At 31.2% G+C, this 22114-nt stretch overlaps 1 protein-coding gene across 2 annotated transcripts; it reads right to left on the bottom strand.

The window, feature by feature from the left end:
* Window positions 1–3985: 3985 nt before the first annotated feature.
* On the bottom strand, window positions 3986–20385 carry LOC108327689 (uncharacterized). Of its 2 annotated transcripts, XM_052873483.1 has the most exons (15): window positions 20166–20385; window positions 19956–20057; window positions 18634–18683; window positions 17563–17661; window positions 13055–16109; window positions 12670–12903; window positions 11842–12558; window positions 10889–11698; window positions 9585–10298; window positions 8670–9497; window positions 7623–8363; window positions 6688–7518; window positions 5271–6020; window positions 5096–5167; window positions 3986–4999 (listed from the first exon to the last, which is right to left on the bottom strand). In XM_052873483.1, exons 5-15 carry the CDS (start codon window positions 16040–16042, stop codon window positions 4223–4225), a joined length of 9462 nt encoding a protein of 3153 aa, XP_052729443.1. In that variant the 5' UTR covers window positions 16043–16109; window positions 17563–17661; window positions 18634–18683; window positions 19956–20057; window positions 20166–20385; the 3' UTR covers window positions 3986–4222. The 2 variants fall into 2 exon arrangements, with proteins under 2 accessions (XP_052729443.1, XP_052729444.1); XM_052873484.1 differs by lacking the exon at window positions 17563–17661 and having other exon boundaries at window positions 20166–20384.
* Between the last annotated feature and the right edge of the window lie 1729 nt (window positions 20386–22114).

Here is a 22114-nt window from a genome sequence, read left to right on the forward strand (position 1 = left end):
TATTTTCAAATTCAATCTCATTTACCTCCAAATTCGCTAAAAAAAACGACAAAAAAAATTATCTTCAAATCCTCTCAAATCCATTCCCTCAAATCCACTCAAAAGAACAAGGCCGCTGAAGAGCCATCTGATAATTTCTTTAGTCTAGGAATGTTCCAAGACTCCTGGAACATTCCAAAGTGAACTCTCATTGCGTTGTCATTTATACGGCTTAGGGAAAATTCTTAGAGAACTCCTAAAGCTCATTGAGACAAAACAAAGAGGGACGGAGACTTAAAGCGCATCGAAAACAGACTTTTTATACAACACGAAAGACCTTTCTCAAGTTCACAATAATCCTTGTGCATCTCTTTTAATAAAGAACAAGCTTGGACTTGGAGGGCTTGTGTACTATATGACCACTCGGTCAACCAAGAACCGGTTGACCATCCAACAAGGAAATGATGGACCGATATGGAACGATCATTAATTGATAATTAATTTGAGCAATAACAACTATTAATGAGCAGTTAATGAGAATAATAGTCATTGATTGACAATTAATAGGAATAATGTCATTTATTGATAATAAATGGATCAGAGTAAGCTCAATATAATATTTATAATATATGTCTGAAGTGGGAGGTCAAGTAATTAACTCTTATTACTCATCACAATATTATTGAGTAAATCATGAGAAAGCGAACACCATAGCTAGGATGATGGAGGACCATCAAGAAGTTCATCCAGTCTTCAGAACATCTTAGAATGTTCTAAGAGATCTCAACACCTTACCCAAAACAAATTTTGACATATAATTAAAATATTACACAAAAAGTTATGATTACTGAAAGTAAAATCTAAAGGCACACTCGTACATTCATTTTAATAATTTTGATATATTTTTCTTACTAAATATTGATAAACAGACATATTTATTTATTATTTTGAATCGAATGATAAAATTATTCTCTCAAATTTTCAAAACTTTAAGTATCCTTTTTAATTCAAATAAATTGTTGAGTTATTTCCCTTTTCTATGTTTAATTAGAGAAACATGTATAAACATTAGTATGACAAAATATGTTCAAGTTAATATATAAAACTAAATATTTTATCTAGATTTATTGATTTGAACCATATTTTGTGGATTAGGGTAAAACAAAACACAATTGGGAATTGGGAATTTGGTTCCATTCAACATTGGTACACATGGATTCGAGCTAAAAAAATTACAAGATAAAAATTCTTCATTAAAAAAATTCACAAGATAAAAAACTTCATAAAAACTCGGTGGTCTGGGTCTAGTCTATGATTTTCTTTTTAAACATGAATTTTTTTTAAATATATTATTAAATATTTGATTTAGGACGATCTATCATGACCTTTATCAAAATTGATTAGGATTCATCTTTAGCCTAGATTGGTCAACTTGGCTCACACTAATTTTGACCTTCAACATGGGTCAATCGTCTAGACCTTCAATACGAGTGGTCCATCTTAATCATCAACCCGATTCGTCCCATCTCAACATTTTAGCCAGATTTACTCAATCAAATTCAACCAAATTTTGGTCAAGGTTGACTCAATCGAATGTGGCCAAATTGAATTCGACCAAATTTTGATCGAGCTCGACTTTGTAAAATTCAGCCCAATTTTGACCAGGGCCAACTCGAGCAAATTTTGCCAAGGCCGACTCGGCCTAAACTCGGTCAGAGCTTACTTGACCTAAATTTGATTGGGACCGACTCAACATAAATTTGGTCAAGGGCGACTCTACTGAATTCGGCCAAATTTGAGTTGGGCTTGACTTGATCGAATTTAGCCAAGTCCAACTTGTGAAATTTAAGTTAAGGACAACTCGATCAAACTCGGACAAATTTTGGTTGGAGCGACTCAATTGAATTTGACTAAAATTTGGTTCGAACCAAATTGGACGGATTCAACAATTGAGAATGTATTTTGGTTAAAGGTAAAATCTCTAAAAAGAATTAAAAAAAATCACTTTGACTAATTAGCTTTTTACTTGATAAAAGAGGTAAAAGATTAGACATGATTATTCGTATTAATATTTAATTGAGGAATTACTTTGCTTAAATTTGTTATGATTAATTTAAAAAGTTATTGACTTTGATTAATAAGTTATTTTTGTTAATAATAACGTTTTTACAAATTAATTAAGAAGTTAGATATATTTAAGATTTAAGACAAAAATCAATTGAATAGTAGTCTTTAGAAGATTAATGATAAATCTTATTTAAAAAAAACAGTGGAATCAACCTATTTTAATTTTATTGTTTAAGTCATTTTTATATTTTTATATTTTTAAAATTTTTATTTTATTTTATTTTATTTTATATACATTTTTTATCTTAATTTTTCTTTATTATTATTATTATTATTATTTATTATTATTATTATTATTATTATTTTATTTGATTAACCTTTTCAGTATAGATTTCATAAGTACTATTTTGGTAAAGATCAATTTCGAGTTTATTATTGAGAGGCAAGTTTGAATTATCTATAGCAATATTAATATTTTTTCTACTTTCTTGATAATGTTGAAGTTATTATAGATAATTAATATTTATTTAACTGTTCCAATGATAATGTTGTCAAATTGGGAGTCATTGAGAACATAGTTAAAAATTTAAACATTTTAGTTTTTATTTGATATTTGTTATTTTAATTTTATTTTAGTTTATTACTAACTTGCTTTTTATTTTTCTATTCCTCCTAACATTTTTTACTTATTTCCTTTTGTTATTTTAATTTTTTAAGTTTATTATTTTTAATCATAATTTTTGTTTGATGAGTTTTGTGAAAAAAATTGTGAAACTAGTTGGGTACACTTTGATTAAGAAAAGATAAAGTACTTAAATTATTCATTGAGCGCTCATATCTTTTCTATAAGTCTATTCAATGACCATTTAATTTATTTTTTCAAAAAACCTCTTTCAAAAATGTTTTTTTTTTGTTGAAAATAATCAACAATGTATTTTTCACATGAATTATAATTACTATTTACAACATATGGTTTTCAACAACAACAACTTGTCAAAACTATTGCACCTACTAGAAGGAGACTAAATATATGTGAACTTAATGATCTATGGGATCATCTTTTTTGGAGTATGAATTTATCCACGAGAATAATCATATGTTACACTTGGTTCTCAACATCAATAACATGCACAACACAAGTTGCAACAACCAATGGTCATCCCTTATGGACAATATGAAATTAATGCTTGGAATAAGAAGAGAGCTAAATGCCATGGATGAATCTTTGTGTATTAACCCCAATAGAATTGTTTGGGATTCAGAAGTGAAGGAAATCATCTCACCTACTAATGAAAAATTAGAGTATTACCTAATCATGTGCCTATTGCCTTAGCTATCGAAGTTGCTTGCTAATCAACAGTGGATAAATATTAAGCAGAAGTGGTATGGAAGTCAGTAGATAGAAAATGAAATGATGGAGGATGCAAGTGATAATAACTGTGTGGATTTACTTAAGACGCTTAATAATCTCCAAGCACAATAAAGATTTGATGTTGAAACTGATTTGTGGACACTACATCAAGACAGAGAAGTTGTGCTTTGAATTTTGGTTGTAAGGGCAAGACAAATGTCTAATCTAATGATATGTATAGAGTTCATGATAACTATTATCTTAAAAATCAACTTCGAATTCATTGGGAGAGGATTTTAGATTATCTTGCCTATACATAGAGAAGAATTTTGAATTCTCGTCACTGTATGACTACCGCATATTCCTTGACAAAACAAAAGTTGGTTTATAAAAAAAAGCTACACATTTAGATAAAAGTTACACTTCTCTACTGTCTAGGCCGACTGGTCAAACATCTAGGCAACATGTTGACCGACTGATGGTCAATCATCCCTTATCGCACCAGACTTCGTCAAAATCCACCCACCATGCCTAATGCCAATATGTGATCAGGATGGTAAGGTGCCTGTAGAAGCGAAGCCAAGAGACTTTCGATACAAAACATGTCGATTAAGTCATTAATCAAGTTTAAAAATGTTTGGATTGTAATTAAATCAACCTTACACAAAAACCAATTAGGAAAACTATAAATGCGGATCCACTTTAGTATTAAAACACCTTTGATAGGTATTCCCGATTGGTTGACCAAATACATTCATGTGAATTTTCTAACAAAATGTATTGACTTTGCTAGTTTATACCTGTCAACAAAGTCAGCTCTTCCAATTAAGTTTGCTCCTGAGGCTTGAATTCATGCAAATCAGGTACATAGGAGTATTTCATTTGAGGGCATTCCTTTAAAGTCACTTGATCCAAGCATGGGAACTTTAACTTGGAAGTCCCTGAGTAAATTCCTACGATGTTTGGTAAAGATTCAAGAGACAAAAGGCTGAGCTGGTCAAATGTTATATCTTCATCTTCATCTTCTGATTCACGATCTTCCTCTTTGGACACTATTTCCTGTATTGCTTGACAATCCCGTATGGATATGTGCTTCAGTTGACCTAGTCTTTTTGCTGTTGAGGATGTGAACACATATATCAATCCATGGCATTCACCAACATTCAAAGAGGTAAGATTTGAAAAAGACAAGGTGGATGACACCAAAATTTTCATGGTAGGGCATGAAAACACTTCCAATGTTTCTAGTGTTTTAAGTAAGGGTTCTACCCATGAGTGCTCTAATCCGATGGCATTAAGCTGTGGGAGATTCTTCAGATGTAATCTTTTCAGCTTTGAAAGTACTTTGCTACAATCAGTGGTAGGTCCTTGAGAGCAGAATATTTCAGTGAAGGAACTGCAAACCACTTCAAGATTTTCAATGTTGGGTATCTCTTCAAGTAATCCTCCGGAGAATATATTTGACTTATCATCTTCATGATAGCACATTAATTTGAGAAGTTTTAAATTTTGCAGGAGGTGTGCAACATTTGCACCAAATTGTCCTTGTCCAATCATAGTGTCCTTCCAAGTGATTTCTTGGCGTTCAATGCTTGGCATAACCTAAGAAATTTCGGAACAAAAAAAGGTATATGAATACCAAAAGGTGTCATTCAGGGAGAGTTATCAAACCAGTAAAATTTTAGAAACTGTCCTTGCCTGGAGCTGTCCTTGCGAAATTGCCATGGCGTCTTCCTTTTTGAGTGATAATTGCACCAACTTTGGAAAAACCTAGCAATTGTTCAAAACATTTGATAAATTTCGCACTAATTTATTCATATGGAGACACGCAAACACAACATGAAAACTGCATAGAGGAAAGATATTTTGGTACCTTTTCAACCGAGAAAGCAGCTTGCTGATGTATTGAAATACCGAGTTGATCCTCTGTATCTGCAAATTCATCACTATGATGCTCAGTTTTAAACAATTTCAACTGATCACAATGATATATATCTAGATGTGTTAGCATTGGCCATTCCAGAGTGTGTTTTCCAGGGTACAAGTATTTGAGCTCTGGCAATTCCCATAGTGTTAATGAGGTCAGACAATGGAAATTGAACTGCTTAGTTTCTCCATTGATGGCTGCATCAGCCACTGCAAAAATTTCTACCAATGTTGCACAAGCTCTCACATGAAGCTTAACAAGATGATTGGCCACTGATGTTGGAAACAAACTTTTAAGGGTTTGACAGTTAGAAATTGACACTTGTTGCAAGTCTTGAAGGCTCAGAATTTCATCAGGATTCAGATTCCAGATGTGCTCCAGATTTGGCAACTGATTTAGAATGAGTTTCTTCAGAGGAAGAGAAATCGGTTTCATATCTGCTGCTGCACCATTCACATCAAATATTGCCTTCACAGATTGACAGTTGCTTACCTCAATCTCTTTCAAGTTACATAGAAATGGAAGTAAGTAAAAAGGAATGACATTGGGAAAAGATTCACATTCCACCACAGTTAAAGATTTCAAATTGTTGAAAGAATTGTTTGTTGGGATTGGAGCTACACCAAGCCAAATCTCTTGTATGTGTGAATGATCACCAAATTTTAAATGCTCTATATCGCATGCAGACTTTTCCACCTGTATGTCAAACAATAATTGATTGTAATATTCTTATGCAAGACAAAATTTTCACTTATTTCAGATAATGATAAAATGAATGCTTATGCATGTTTAGTATGCCAACGTGTTTTGGATATTATGATAGATAATATTAAAAATAAATTATATTAATATTTTGTTGGGAATATAAACGTAAGTCTAAGTGCATGGTGACAAGACTTAAACTTATATTTGGGTTAATGATAGTATAAGTCTCTCATGTAACTTTGACTTAAGTTTCATTTGTTGTTAAATCTCTCTCAAAAGACCTATATAACCCACTCATATTTAAATAAATATAAATTTTAAAATTAATTTAATTTAGCCTTTTGAACTTTAATATAATTAATTCTGTTTAATCTTTTACTCCAACTGTTAAACTATCTCTATTTGAGTGTATCACATAACTGAAACTATAACTAATTAATACTATTGCAGTATTTAAAATATCACCAAAAATTAATTTAATTACTTTAAATGTAAATAAATAGATGAATCTATGTAGAATTGAAGAATCAACACAAACTTTTAAACTACTAAAACTAAACTTGTGAATAAAATAAGAAGAAAAAAATTAAAGAGAATAAAAGTACAATTTAGCATAGAAAATATAACAATTGAATTTATTAGATGAAGAATTCCTTACCTGTCTTTGAAACAATCTCTGAAATGATGTGTTTAGATCATCATGGAAGAATAAATCTGAATCCTCATATGACGTTTTAATCCCCAAAAACCTTGGCGCAGTTAGGACTCCTTCGGAGAAAGTTTTCATATTGGGGCAATTAATTGCATATGCGTTTTTCAAACATGAAAAGTGCACAGTGGCATTCCCTGATAAGAAGCTTTGTAGTCGAGGTAAGCAATTCAAAGTTAATGTTGTTAATCTTTCAAATATGATCTCATCACAATCATCTTCATCTTCCTTCATTGCTATTTCTTTTATTGATTCACAATTCTTTACAATTAGGGTCTCAAGTTGCACTAAACTTTTTGCAGTTGAAAATGTGAATAAATACTCTATTCGACCACAGTCCTTCACATACAACTCTTTCAGATTGATGAAAGACATTGCGCCACGCCCTAATTTTTCCAATCGAGGACAACTGGTGACCGTTAATGTTTGAAGCTTTTCAGAGAATGGCTTTACCCATGGGTGTTCGAATCCTATTGACTCAAGCTCATTTAGTTCAAATAGGGTTAATGCATTCAATGTCGCAGGAATTCCATCATGAACTTGCAATTTCTGAGATGAAAATATCTCCTTGATACCAAAGCATCTCTGCACTTGAAAATGTTCTAAATTAGGTACCTTGTGTAGGAAATCAAAAGGCAAAGTACCTTTCTCATTTTTATCATCCTCAAAGCACAATCGGAGAAGATTTAATTTGCTGAGATAGGCTTCTGGCACATGGGCATCGCTCATCAACATCATGTTTTTCTCATTTAGCGTCAATCCCTTAAGTTTGGGAACAACCTACATTCAATTCAAATCGATTCAAAAGAAAACACGGTGGAAGTTAGAAGGAAGAAAGTCGGAAAATATACAATGAAAAGGAACAATCTACTTAATATTGTCACCTTTTCAACAATGAACAGAGGTTGTTGTAGGCAACTTATTGGAGCCTCTGCAATTGCTTCTTTGTGACTGTCATGAATTTTTGATGTGAATAGCTTCAACTTGGGACAGTACGCCACATGCATGATTTCTAATTTGGGACATTCCAGATGGTGTTTTTCAGGACAAAAGCAGTTCAGATTTGTTAGGTTATAGAGAGTTAGCAATGACAAACAAGGGAATTCAAACATTAATACTTCAGTTGTTCCGTTTTCAATTGCATCTTCCTTTCCAGCAATTTCTACCAACTTGTCATACCTCTGCTTTTCATGTGTCTTTAGTTTCCCAAGATTTCTGGCAAACAGTGTTACCAAGCTTCCACAACCATCAACAAACAACTCATGCAAATTAGGAAAACTGACACTTTCTTGAGGATTTTTGTTCAATATACATTTCAAATTTGACAAGTCTTTCAAAATAAGTTTTTTCAGATGAAAGACTGTTTCTTTGGTCTCGGTGTGACTGTCATTCATACCAAATATTACCTGCACCTCATCAGAGTTATGGACATTCAATTCTTCCAAACTCTTCAAATGAGAAAGTACATTAGATGGGATCACAGTATCTCCTTTACTTTTTCCATCAAATTCCAATTTCTTTATATTGCCAAAAGATTTCCCCTGAAAAGCTTGTTTTACAAATCCAATTCCCCTCGTCTCAAAATAATCCAGTAGAATTGTATGCTTTGAATATTCGAAAAAATCCTTAAAAATCAGAAAACTCAATGTTAGAATATCTATATATATATATATATATATATATATATATATATATATATATATATATATATATATATATATATATATATATATATATATATATATCCCATTGTGTAAAAAAGTAGAATAAAATTAAAAAGCACAAGAATAATAGAAAAAAGGGCTAAAACAGGTGTTTAAGTTTAGGATAAAAAAGAATACATATATATGAAGAAAAAGGAAGATTAATAAAATTTAGAATCATATCTTGGTTATATTTGAATAAAGAACAAGTGATAATGAATTTCTCACCTTGTGGTAGAACAAACTCTGAATTGTTGTGTTGAGATCATAAAAGAAGGTTAAACTAGAATCATTGATTGAAGATTTGATCCCATATAGCATTGGCGCATTTATATTTGCTTGAGAGAAAGTTTCCATATTGGGACATTTAGACAGAGTCACTTGTTGTAAAGATGAGAAATGTAGAGTGGCATTTCCTGAATAAAAACTTACCAGTCTTGGTAAGGAACACATGCTTAAAATTACGAGTCGTCCAAATACGATCTCACCATTAACATCTTCTTCTTTTTCTGTTATTTCTTGTATTGACTCACAATTCTCGATAATTAGAGCCTCAAGATTCAACAGACTTTTGGCCGTAGAAGATGTGAATAGACACTTTATTTTTCTACAATTCCTCACAAGCAATCGCTTCAGATTAATGAAAGATGTAGCACAACATACTAATCTGTCTAACCGAGAACACCAAAGAACTGCTAATACTTCTAGCTTTTCAATGTATGGCTTTACCCAAGGGTGATGTAAACCTATAGACTCCAACTCAGAAAGATTCAGTAGGCTTAATGTATTCAATTTAGTTAGAATCCCATCGTGACCATCCAGGTTTTGAGAGGGAAATAACTCCTTCAAACCAAAACATCGTCTCACAACAAGACTTTCTAAATTGGGTACCTTGTGAAGGAAATCAAAAGGAAAAGTATCCTTCTTATCATCGTAATCTTCAAATGATATTTGAAGGTAATTTAGTTTGTGAAGGAGGTCTTGTGGTGAATGTCCATCATCCAACAAGATAATCTTTTTCTCACTGAGCGTCAATTCCTTTAATTTTGGAACAACCTAGGAAGATAAAAAAAAAGTTCAATTAGGAGGAAAATAGTAAAAAGAAAAAGAAATCAAAACATTGATTGCTAATGGTTTTGTCACCTCTTCAATCGAGAACATAGGGTGTCGTAATGGACTATCATGAAATCCTGACTTGAATAGCTTCAGCTTACGACAATAGGACACATGTAAACTTTCTAACATTAGACATTTGAGATGGTGTTGTCCAGAATAGAAGCAAATAAGTTGTGGCATCTTCCAAAGAAACAATTTCGACAAACAAGGGAATTCAAACTTTTCAGTTGTTCCATGTATAGTTTCCGCTTTCTCTTCAACAATTGCTATCAACTTGAAGCACACTTGTATTGTAAGTGTCTTAAGATTCCCAAGATTTTTGGCAAGAGTTAAAGGGAATAATGTTACCAAGGTTCCACAATCATAAACCAACACTTCTTGCAAATTGGAAAAATTGACTATTCCTTGGGAGTGTTTGTTCCACACACATTTCAAATTTGACAAGTTTTTTAAAGTAAGTTTTTTCAAACGAAAAACTATTCCCTTAGTCCGAGTCTCACTCTCATCTAGGTCAAATATTACCCGTGCTAGTTTGCAACTATGCACATTCAATTCTTCCAAGTTCTTCAAGTAAGGTAGTACATGGGATGGAAGTACAATCTCTCTTTTACTTACTGCATCAAATTCCAATTTCTTCAAACTACCAAAGAAGTTGTCTGAAAAAACAGGTTTGCCATAACGAACTTCCTTCATTTCAGGATAATCCACTAGCTTCATATCCTTTGAATGCTCAAAAAATACCTTAAAAAGGGAAGAAACTCGTTATTAGATGTGTATGCAAGAAAATTATATGCAAGAAAAACTAATGAAATTTGCTTGAAAAGTATTTAGGTCTCCAAAAAGGAAAGCAAGTTTCAGCTAGGCATATATTTTTTACATAAATACATTTTTTGTTTTTGTTTTCTTTTGTTAGTTTTCTCCCTAGTTTTTAAAGGATTAAATATGTTTTCTCTCTACACGAAAATGTTTGAATTCCTATGTTATACTATTAATTATTAAATTAAGTATAATACAAAAGTGAATATTACTTTCTCGCTTGAATATCATAAAATAAGTCTACAATTTCATAAAACTTGATTACTACGAATAAGAAAATGTTAACCAATCGACTTACAGAAGGAATATATCTTACTAAATATGTAGAAATGCACATGCTTCATATAATTTTACCCATAAATGCCACAACATATCATTTCTGAATGTTTGTCACTATGACAGTTATCAGATTGTACAATATTTTATTAAAGTTTGAAATGAAATGAAAAATGGTAATAAGTGAAGGTATACATTTGACCAAATTAACAATAATGAATAAATACTATGATTCGTACCTGATATGGAAAATATTTTTGCAGAGTTGCATTTAAATCACCTTCCCAATACCATTTGTCTTTTTCCCCAGCCACAGCATGTACTTTTTGTAGGTGTGGAGCACTTAGGAATTCAGAGAATTTTGTCATTTGAGGACATTCACTCACTACTAAATTTTCCAATAGTGAAAATTTTAAGACACACTTATCAGTAGTCAAAAAACTTGTAAGATTTGGTAGAGCAAACAATTCTAATGATCTTAATTGTTTAAACTCAATCTCTTGCACATTTTCCTCTTCATTTTCAACAATGGCCACAATCATTGGACAAGAACTTACCTTCATAGTTGTGAGCTGATCCAAGGTTTTAGCAGTTGAGTATGTCATTAAATTTTTCATCATACAATTCACCACTTCTAAATATGTCAAGCGACGAAAAGATACCGAGGATGATGCCAAAGTTTTCAATTTTGTACATCTTTCAATGATTAAGTGTTGTACCCTTTGAAGAAGCATGTCATGCTCAAAGCCAATCTCCTCTAGAGACCACATGTCTCTTAATTCCAACTCTTTAAGTTGCATAACTACTCCTATTTTTTCACGTGAAATATCAGTTAATGGAGCCCAAATCCTTCTCATTTGACAAAATCTCATTATTAACCTTTTCAAATTTGGAAGTCTATGAAGAAACCAAAAGAGAACTTCAACATTTTTCAATCCGTGCAACACAACTGATTGCAGGTTGTGCATTTTGTGAACATTAATAATGTACTTCTGCAACCACTCTACTTCTCCCAAGCTCATCGCCATATATTCCAAGTTGTATATCACCTAAAAAATATATAAATAAAAATGTTATCAATATCTAAGTGTACTTGGAACAATATTTTTATCAAAATATTTAATATCTTTATAGAATAAATAAAGGACTTAGTATTCTTTGATCTTGTAGTGTGAGGTTTTGAATTATCTACCTTTTCTGTTGCCAAAACAATTGGTTTGGCCTGTGAGTTTGAGATTTTTGTGGTGATCCCTTCAAGCTTACCACATCGTAGTATAGACAAATCCTTTAATGATGGCCACTCCAAAGTATGAGTTCCCCCATAGAAACTCACAAGTTCCAATAATGAACGTAATGATACAGTTTTTAGATGAGGAAACTTAAAGGTGATAACATTTTCATTTGAACCTTTGTCCGAAGCAACAATCTCCTTCATTGTCCTGCAGTTAAATACCTCAAGCGATTCCAAATTTTCTAGGTCGTATGTAACAGAAAGTGGGAAAACATATTTCAAATTTGGACTCCCAACAATTTTTATGCTTTTCAGATTATTATGTTTAAGTATTTCCCCGGTGTCATCCTTCCATATGCTCACTAAATTTGGTAGCCCTTGTAGAATAATGTTATGCAAGTTTGTTTCATTTTTATCACAAGTTTGTGAAATATTCGCAAAGTCAAATATGTTTTCCACTAACTTGCAATTAGTAATGGTCAAGCTTTGAAGATTTTGAAATCTTTGCCTCATAAAACTAGGGAAAATTGTTTCAAGTTTGTGGCACTCTCTTATTATCAAATAGTCTAAGTTACGAAAGGAATGAAGACCAATATGAGATTGCCAAATGGTATTGAGTTTCTCCATACACATGATCTCCATTTTCTTCAACTTAGGAAAAACACAATCAATATTCCCCTACAATAGAAATTGGTAGTTAAATAAGCAATTAGAAGACCTTATGAATTAATGTAATTAAACAACAAATAATAGTAAGAATCAAACTTGATACTAAATGAATCCACACACCTCAACATCTTCTGGACAAAATATATCCTCCATCATTTCACATTCACCGACGAAAAGGCTTTGGAGATTCTCCAAATGTTTAGCCATGGAGAATGACAGTAAATATTTCAAATTACCACAATCTCTCACATTTAATGTAAGCAAATTTTTGAAACAATGTTGAGATTGGTCACTCCATATCTTTTGGATGTTAATCGAGGATAACTCCAACCACTCTAATTTTGGAATCAAAACCTGTAAGAACATGTAATGTCTTAGCAGTATAATTTTTATTTTCACAAATTGATTTGTCCTAGACAAATGACAAAACTTATACAAAATTAGAGATTATAAAGGATTGAAGAGGATGCATACTTTCATATTTTTGGATAATGGTTTACATTACCTTTTCGTTGAAGAGGGAATGACAAGAACTGGTGCCATCTTGCTCAACTTCAGTGATGATATCTTTGTTCATGTTTCGCCCTTTGTCTTCAAATGATTGTGCACAAGGCATCTTATCATTGGTATACAAAGAAGTAAATGCATGTAAAGATTTTAATGTTAAAAGTCGTAACTCAGGGAATTCGATACTGTCACCATTGTTAATATGGGTTTGGCTTTCAACTGAAATTATATCCTCCAAAGAATCGCAATCACACACTTCAATTGTTTCAAGCTTGGTGAGGTGTCCAACCATGGAAAATGGGAAAATGTTTTCCAATTTTCCACATGATTTGATCTTGATGATTTTCAATCTGGAGAAAGATGCCTCAAGAAGTTGATTGTTACATATTTTCTCCAAATTTTCAAGTTTGTAAAGATACAACGACTCCAATTTAGGAAAAGCCAATAAAGGGTGCAACTGTTCCATTGAGTTAATCATATATTGAATGCCAAAATTGTTTACAATGGATAGATGTTTCAATTTCAGAAATCCTTCAACATTTAACTCATAGAAAACATCATGAACATTAATGAGTTCTCCCAACCACAAATATTCAACATTTTTTAACAACATTTTAATCCATATTTCAGAATGGATGTCAATACCTTCTTTTAGGTTCAATACCAAAAGTTTCACCACTTCATACTTGTCAGGGATTTTGAATTCTCCCTCCGTGAGCATGTTGAATTCACCAATGATAATCTTGTAGCTATCTAATTCATCAAAAAACAAGTTCTGTGGAACACAGACAACATTTTGAATGTGTATGTCCAGGTTTCGTAATTGATTTAAGCGACTCAATTCACAAAGACTACCATTTTGACTTTGGATATTCTCTTCGGTCTCCCACCGAATCAAGCTGTCTCTCATATAAAATTCTTCCAAAATGTTCATCCTTGATATGACATTGGAAGGTATTAGTCTTAGTTTTGAGCAACTACTTAAGTCAAGAAGTTGCAATTTATCAAGCTGCCCAAATTCAAAGGGAAAACATTCAATGTTGGATCCTGAAAGAGTAAGAATTCGTAGTTTCTTTAACTCTCCAATGATTGATAAGTTCTGCCCCAGAGTGCACTTCTCTAGACTGAGCATTCTTAGTTTTGTTAAGCATATAAGTGAAGAAGGTAAACATGGCAAATTCAAACCAGTCAATATCAAGACTCTGAGTTCAATCATGTCTTTGAAAAAGTCATCTGGTATTTTCAAAAACTGATCTTTACTTTCAATATGTAAGACTTCAAGTCTGGGACAATATATACTCCCAGGAAGGTCATCAACGATATAACAAGAGTGTACAAAAATAGCCGTGTAACTCTCAAGTTGATTTTTGTGAGGCCACTCATCGAGTATGCTATTTTTCATAAAAAATACCTGCTTTTCTTTTGATGATATTGAAAGAGCAACATCACGCACAATGTCGTGCATGTTAAAGCGATTGCTAGAGTAACTTTCCAACAGCAAACTTGATTCTTTTAGCTCTTCTATCAACATATTTACTTTGTTTCTCGCTTCTCTAATTGTGTGGACTCCTTGTAATAAACCTAAACCAATACAAAACTTCACCAAGTCCATAACCAAAGCATCGTTTCCCATTCTTGCACATTGTAAAAAAACAGACTTAAGTAGTTCATTTTCTAGATGATCATAGCTCAACTTTATAGAGAACTCAATAGGTTCTTTCCCTTCTATGTAACTTTGCTTTTTCATTTGTTGATAAACATCCTCCCATACAAAGGAGCTTTTATTCTTTAACGTCCTTCCTATGGAAACTAATGCAATAGGCAAACCATCACACATTCTTGCAATTTCAATGGCTTTGTCATCATACACAAAATTTTGGATCTGTATTCCAGCCACTTTCTTAAGCAAAGTCTTTGCCTCATTTTCATCAAGGACTCCAATAGAGAAAGTTGATCTCTCCTTCACATCCATTTGATTACACAATACTTGTTTTCTTCTAGATGTTAGAAGAATTTTGCATCTTTTGTGATTGCCAGATAACTTCTCTTCTGTCATGTTATTGAAATCCGAAGATAACTCTTCTTTTTCCATCTTATGGTAACCAGAATTAGATATATCATTGACATCACGTTGGCTTCCATCATCTTCATCACTATTTGGAATCCCCAGTCTATTCAAGTCCAACCTATCCCATAGATCATCTAGGATTATAAGGGTGTTCTCCTTTTCTTTCTTTAATCTCTTTCGAATGCGATCTGCTCTCACGATCTCACTTTCCTCTTCCAATCTCATTCCTAATATCTCAGCAATTTGTCCTTGAATTGTTATGATGTTAGGATTTCTCGTTATATTTGCCATAACCACCACAGTGAACAACTTCTTTTCTTGAGCTTTCTTAGCAACTTCTTTGACTAAAGTGGTCTTACCCACACCACCAACACCATAAAGACCAATCATATTAACTGTAGAATCTTCCAATGCTTGCATAAACATATCGATGGTTTTTGTTCTTGATGCAAAGCTTTCATAGCTAATGTTCGTCAAAGAAACATTAATGGATGGGAGTACTCGATAGGAAACTTCATCAAACATTTTATTCCAAAGTTCTTCTACTTTCATTTCCTCTACCATCTTTGTAGCATTTCTGCCCAATCGATACCTCAACGACAAGTTCCTTGGAAAGAAACCAATGGAACATCTTGTCTTCGAATGACATTCATCGTGAATAAATTTTTCATACTTTTCAATCTTCTCATCCAACTGTTTTAAGCAATGTTGAACATCATCTTCAATTTCTTCTGCATTCATTTCTGCATTATTAACTTGATGTTGTATCCTCTTCCTAGTATTATCCAACATCTCAGTGTAACGTTTAACCTCTTCAAATTTGTCATTGTAATTAAAAAAGTAGCTCAACTGTCGTTTCACTGCACGTCCTGCAATTTGCAGTGCACTTTCAGTCGTCGTAGAGACAACTGCTTCCATGCTCCCTTGATAATTGAGACCTTCTCCTTTGCTTTAATGGTTTCTACCAGGGCTACTTTTTTTTTTCCTGATACATATTCAAAATTTAAAAGTTTGTGACTTATAAGGGAACCGATATATAAACATTAAGTAAATAGAATTGATAAAAGCTGATGCAAACATTCAGGAAGTTCATATAAAATTTTATAACTGCATATGACATTTGTAGTAAGTGGAGTGATGTTTTACATCATGAAATTGTATCATGTATGGAATCAACACTATATTTTCTATCATTGATAGCAACTATCCGCGACCACTCACATATTTGATTATGAAAAAAACTCGTATTAAGTCTTTTTTAATGCATATAAAAAGGTGTTGAATGGTTTTGAAATATATCTTCAGAGGTAAAGTGGGACGGTTATGGTGGAAAACAATGTGATGAAAGAGTTTGTGGCTATTTTGAATTGTTCCCACACGAGGATGGGGTGGAAAATAATAGGATGAAAGAGTCCGCGGCTATTTTTTCAATGGATGCTTCAAAGTCTAGATGGAGGATACATACTGTAATATTTACTGCAACTTTGGTCACCGTCAAACTGCACTAGTTCAACATTTTATACTTTTTATTATTTCCAGTTCTGTAAATAAAGGCTTGGTAATTTTACATAATCAAGAAATGAAAGCGATCATCAACATCTAAATAGTTATTTGTGATTTATAAGACAACTATATTTCAGAATATAAGTAATGGGAACACTAAAAAAATTTAGACATTCGGCCAAATGCAGTGGATTTTAAAATCATTACACTAATTTATTAATATTAACTTTTCAAAGTCAAACTTTAAATAGTGTCAACCAAATGGATGTTAATAAAGTTTTGGAAGTCTCACATCGACTACAGATAAAGCCAATATATAATATATAAATGGGTGTAAATCTCACCTTACAAACCGATTTTGTGAGTTGAGTTAGGTTTAAAGTTCATTTCTTAACATGGTATCAGAGTTAGGTTATCCTAATTATATTTGTTGTGCATAAGAAAAAAATAGTTGTGTAAGATAAAAATTGTTATATGGTAAATGAAAGAGATAAATGTAGATGAAGGAGATTACTCATGAAAAAGACCAATGTGAATGAAGGATATAAGTCTTGATGAATGTAATGAATGCGAAAAAAATTATATATATAAAAAAACGTTGTGTTTTCTAACTGGTTAATCCAATCAAGCTAACATGAAATAACACTTTTGCCATGTTTAAATATGAACCTTTGATGAATAGGTGAATTCATAATACATGATAATGAAATATGTAATTATGTAATGAAATTATGAGACTATAATTAATGATCCTAATTAACAAATATTATACTACTAATTACATCATTGTATAATTAGTTATTGACAATAAAGAATGTGCAATTATATACACATGTCCAATTTATTTATAAAGTTCAAGACTGTGATCCAATTTATTTATCAAAAGATATAAACAATATATTTATAGAAAGATAAAGGGATACTAGAATAGGTACATATAAAGAATCCCCTATATCATCTCATAGAGCTATAGCCTCATTGCTGCTCATCATGATCACCTGTAGAATCCCCACTAGGATCATCAACTTGATCCTCTAGTTGTGCATAATACATATAAGATTGGTGGGTTTCACAACACCACATAAACAAAGGATAAGTTAGTGAAGGTTTAAAATACTTGCATGTAACAATTCATATCTAAATTTAAAATTAACAATTCTTATCAAAATCAAATGTTTATCACATAACACAACTCTTATGATTCAACCCTCATGACTCTAGATAACAACCTTATTCGACTATCACAACTAGATATCTTCTTCTAATGACTAACAAAATCATATTAGGCTCTTTGAAGTCTCTTAATACACTACCTAACATCACTTTCAACGAATTACTCCTTCCGTAAGGTTAGTTACATTCCCATAATCCATTCATAATAAATCACACATCAAAGTAAATTATGATTCTTGCCATAGTTCTACTTAGTCACTCACTCATACAAAATAGTAGATTATGACTAACATTTTGACTCTAACCACCATTTTTATTTCACAACATTAAACAATTCATTTTCAAAATTTTATAAAATCTTATAAAAGGTTATCACACCGTCTCATATGTATATTACTTAAATCCACACTCACTCCATAACATTAATAATATATTTCTTAATTTTAAATTTAAATACTAATTAATTCATCATTTATTTCCTTTTGCCTTAAATTATAAAATACACACGGAGTGGTTTCGTGGTAAACATACTATGAATTAATGATCTTACGTGTCATATTTATTTAAGATTTTAATATGTCACAGTATTATAGTTATTTTAACTTTTTATAATATTATGTAAAAACTAATTTAATATTTTATTATAGGGAAAGTAGCACGGAGGTTTATAATTGTACCAACAATTGAATGGAGAACACAAGATATACATCTATTATTAGACACGTTATAAAAAAAAAAAGTAGTTGACGATATAATAGCAAAAGGAGTGAGATTGGTGTAGAAGAGATAAGATAAAGAAAAACAATATAAAAGAGTAAGACATTTTAACTCACTTGTTAACTGCTGCACGTGCTCTGTAGTTCACAGGGTTTCATGAAGCTGTCTGAGGCATACACAAAGTAAACATTTTACAAAAGTAAACATAAAAAGGAAAATGTTCAAACTTTGTTTATGTAAATTCTTAATTATTATCTTTCCTCTTTATGGTATTTTAAAATCCATAAATAATACTTAAATGCTAATATTTTATTTTCCCAACCACTATTATGTGGAAACAGCTGTCAGACACAATTATTAAATCTGTACAGTGCTTGTCAGCATTGGCATCTTTCTTTTATTAATATCATGCCAAATATTAAAACTTATATCCTTTAAAAATAATTACATTCTTTTTATAAATTTTTTAATGATACAATAATATATATTATTATTTTAATTGAAAATTCAGTAAATATAATTAAAAAAATATTATTTTAAGTTATAAAACAATGATTTTAGTTACATGTGCTAAATGATCGTTACAAACAAAGATTAATAACTTTATGAATTATGATTTGTAAACCATATGAATAAATCGAAGTAAACAATTTGTTGCATCTAAGATTGAAAATTTAATTTTTAATTTTTATAGTATTATATTAATTATTTATTTTATTATAATAAATAAAAATATTAATATTAATAAAAAATTAAAAGTACTTGTTACCTTGTCATAACCTTAATTGGGTTTTCTCTGGTGCTTGATTTCATATTAGATCATATACCAGAAATGTAAGATTTCATATTAGATCATATACCCAGAAATGTATTATCCCGAAAGAAAATTTTAAAAAATTCTAATCCTTTATAAAAATAAAAATAAAAATAAAAACACTCAATAAGTGTTGATGAATTGTGGGAGTGTTGGGCCAATGTCTCTTAGCGCAAAGAAAATAATAATTGAAATAATGGTGGCTTGTGGGGTTGGGTTGGTGACTGTCTAAAGTCAATGAATTCATGAAGTCTTTCTACTTACTTTTTTTTTTTATTAATAGTTGTCTGTTTAAATTTTTTTTTATCATAATGTGCTTTTCTACATATAAAATTTAAATAATTTATTTATGATTTCAACAACGTATTCATATTTGAGAGTATCAAAGGATGCATCACAAACAAATAAAAAGAACACACAAATATAACAATTTTAAACAAATTCCATGCCTTTCTTGTTCCTATTCTTCCAAATATTTATTCTTAAACAAGAAAGAATAATGAACATAAATAATAAAAAAAATAGAAAAATGAAAGAAAAAACTGTACTGCAAGTCAGTCACTGTAGCTGTAGATACATGACTTTAGATATATAGAGAGAGAGGTTTATATGATAATGTTTTACCTTGTATGAATTTGACAGTTCTGACTTAATGCATCTGAGTCTTTTAGAGGGTTCTTTGGAGAAAGAAGATGTTGTAGAGTTTGGTGAAATAATTCTTAAAGCCTTGTAATTAAGAAAAGTTGAAGAAGTTAAATAATGAAAAAGGAAGGAAGAGAGATGTGCAAACTAAAAAGTGTGCTGAGTAAATACTGTGAATAGAAGAAGACTTACAGATTGTGTTGCACTGAGCTTATATAAGAAAACGAGTTTCTGCAGAGGATGAAAGTTGGTAGTTTGAAGAGTAGGGGGTTCTTTCTAACACAGAGTTGAAGATGTAAATGAGTTTCTGCAGAGGATGAGTGATTTGAAGAGTAGGGTTCTTTCTAACAAAGAGTTGAAGATGTGAACAAGATTTTAGGAGAAGAAAGAGAGTGTTGCTGTTGTTTTACGAGAAATAAATAAAGATGAATATATTGTTTGGTTAGTTGTGTTGTGTGTAGGTCCTCTCATTTATTACAAAATGGTCATCTGGTTCACACTTGAAACATATCCCCAAATTGTTTATAGATGTGGATATTTATCAAACTTTTTTAAATAAAGTATTTGTACATTATTTTAAAATATAAACTGAAATAATTTTTTTTATCTTAAAAACATAATCTAAATAAATTATGTAATAAATATCAATATAAGTAAAATTAATTTGAAAAAGTGAACTTAAATAAGTTGTACCATAAAAATAAAAATATAAATGTAAATAAAATTAATTTTTTTAATAAATAATTTTATAAGTATAATTAAAAATATAAAATTATAACATCATTCAACTCCCAATAATTCTTCTATTATTAATATTTTTTAAATAAATTTATTTTAATAATTTAATTCTAATAAATGGATGGTTGGTATCTATATGTATTATGTATCCACAAGTAGATAAATTTTTATTTGTCACACCGATAATAAAATCACTATATATAATATGTATCTATTAGAAACATATGTTTTATATGTTATAAATTTAAACTAAAAAATATAGAGACGTGATAACAAATCAAATTAATATAAAAACTTTCTTTATAAATAAATTAGTGTAAAATTTGAACATTTTAAATATAAATTTTCACATTGTTTTGATTTTTTATGACGTAAAGTTAGAAAAGTTAACCCAGCATAAGTGTTCTCATTAATTAAGTAAAATGTCATTTCACTCTTCAAAAGTTTAGGTCCACTCTATTGGTCCATTTGTATCATCAATGGAAACTCAAAGTCACATGGTTATGTAATTCTTAAATCACATACGGACACACCGAATCACACACATGCACACACGCAGAGACTTCCACACACATGAACACTCCCACGCACACACATCCACACACGTGTAATGAAACTTTGAATCGTTACTATACTATATAGTCAAACGTCCTTACACATAAGACCGAATGAAAAAGGTCATAAAGAGGGGGAGACCGGCCAAACAGGTTAGAAGCCCATCAACACGCACCATGGATCCAGCCAAGCAACATATTGACTGCTCGATCAAGTAAGATGAAAGACCGAGCGGACACCTCCCAAATACAAACAAACAAAACTCAAGTTATTTAATTCCAATTCATCGGTCATTCAATAACTTATATCTAAATCATTGACACATAAGAAGGATCTAATTCATCATTCATTCAATAACTTATATCCAAATCATTGACACATGAGAATATCACATAATCTCAATCTATATATAATCATCGATGAAATACTCACATGCAAAATAAGATTAAGTGTCACCTATCACCCTTATTTTACATAACTTCACCGGGTAAGTATTCACTGATACATATAATCATACTTCATTAAGATTCCCTAAACACCTCTAAACATCACCTCAAATAAATATTATTGGTAAGCGTTACTTATCATGTAATGGATCACAGTTGGACCGTGATTAGAGTTTCACTAATCTCATACTCATCTTGAAACGCATAAATAGAGACCAAATGTAAGAAGGTAGGTAACTGCATTTACTGTGAATTTAAGATTTTACTGTGACTCCCGATCAGATTAATTACTGACCTAAGCGTCGGAGTGCCTTTAACAAGTACACCTCAACGATTTGGAAAACATACAAGGAAAAACGTTGCATTAGAATATATAGAAATACCTAAGCTAATTTGAACAAA

The sequence above is a fragment of the Vigna angularis genome, chromosome 2 (genome assembly GCF_016808095.1).
Source record: "Vigna angularis cultivar LongXiaoDou No.4 chromosome 2, ASM1680809v1, whole genome shotgun sequence".
Lineage (NCBI taxonomy): Eukaryota > Viridiplantae > Streptophyta > Magnoliopsida > Fabales > Fabaceae > Vigna > Vigna angularis.

Coding starts and splice junctions, on each gene's coding strand:
- LOC108327689 (XM_052873483.1), bottom strand. CDS start 16,042: ATGGAAGCAGTTGTCTCTACGACGACTGAAAGTGCACTGCAAATTGCA. Junction 10,299..10,888: donor AAAAATATTTTCCATATCAG/GTACGAATCATA, acceptor TCCCTTTTTAAG/GTATTTTTTGAGCATTCAAA. Junction 6,021..6,687: donor AGAGATTGTTTCAAAGACAG/GTAAGGAATTCT, acceptor TTTGACATACAG/GTGGAAAAGTCTGCATGCGA.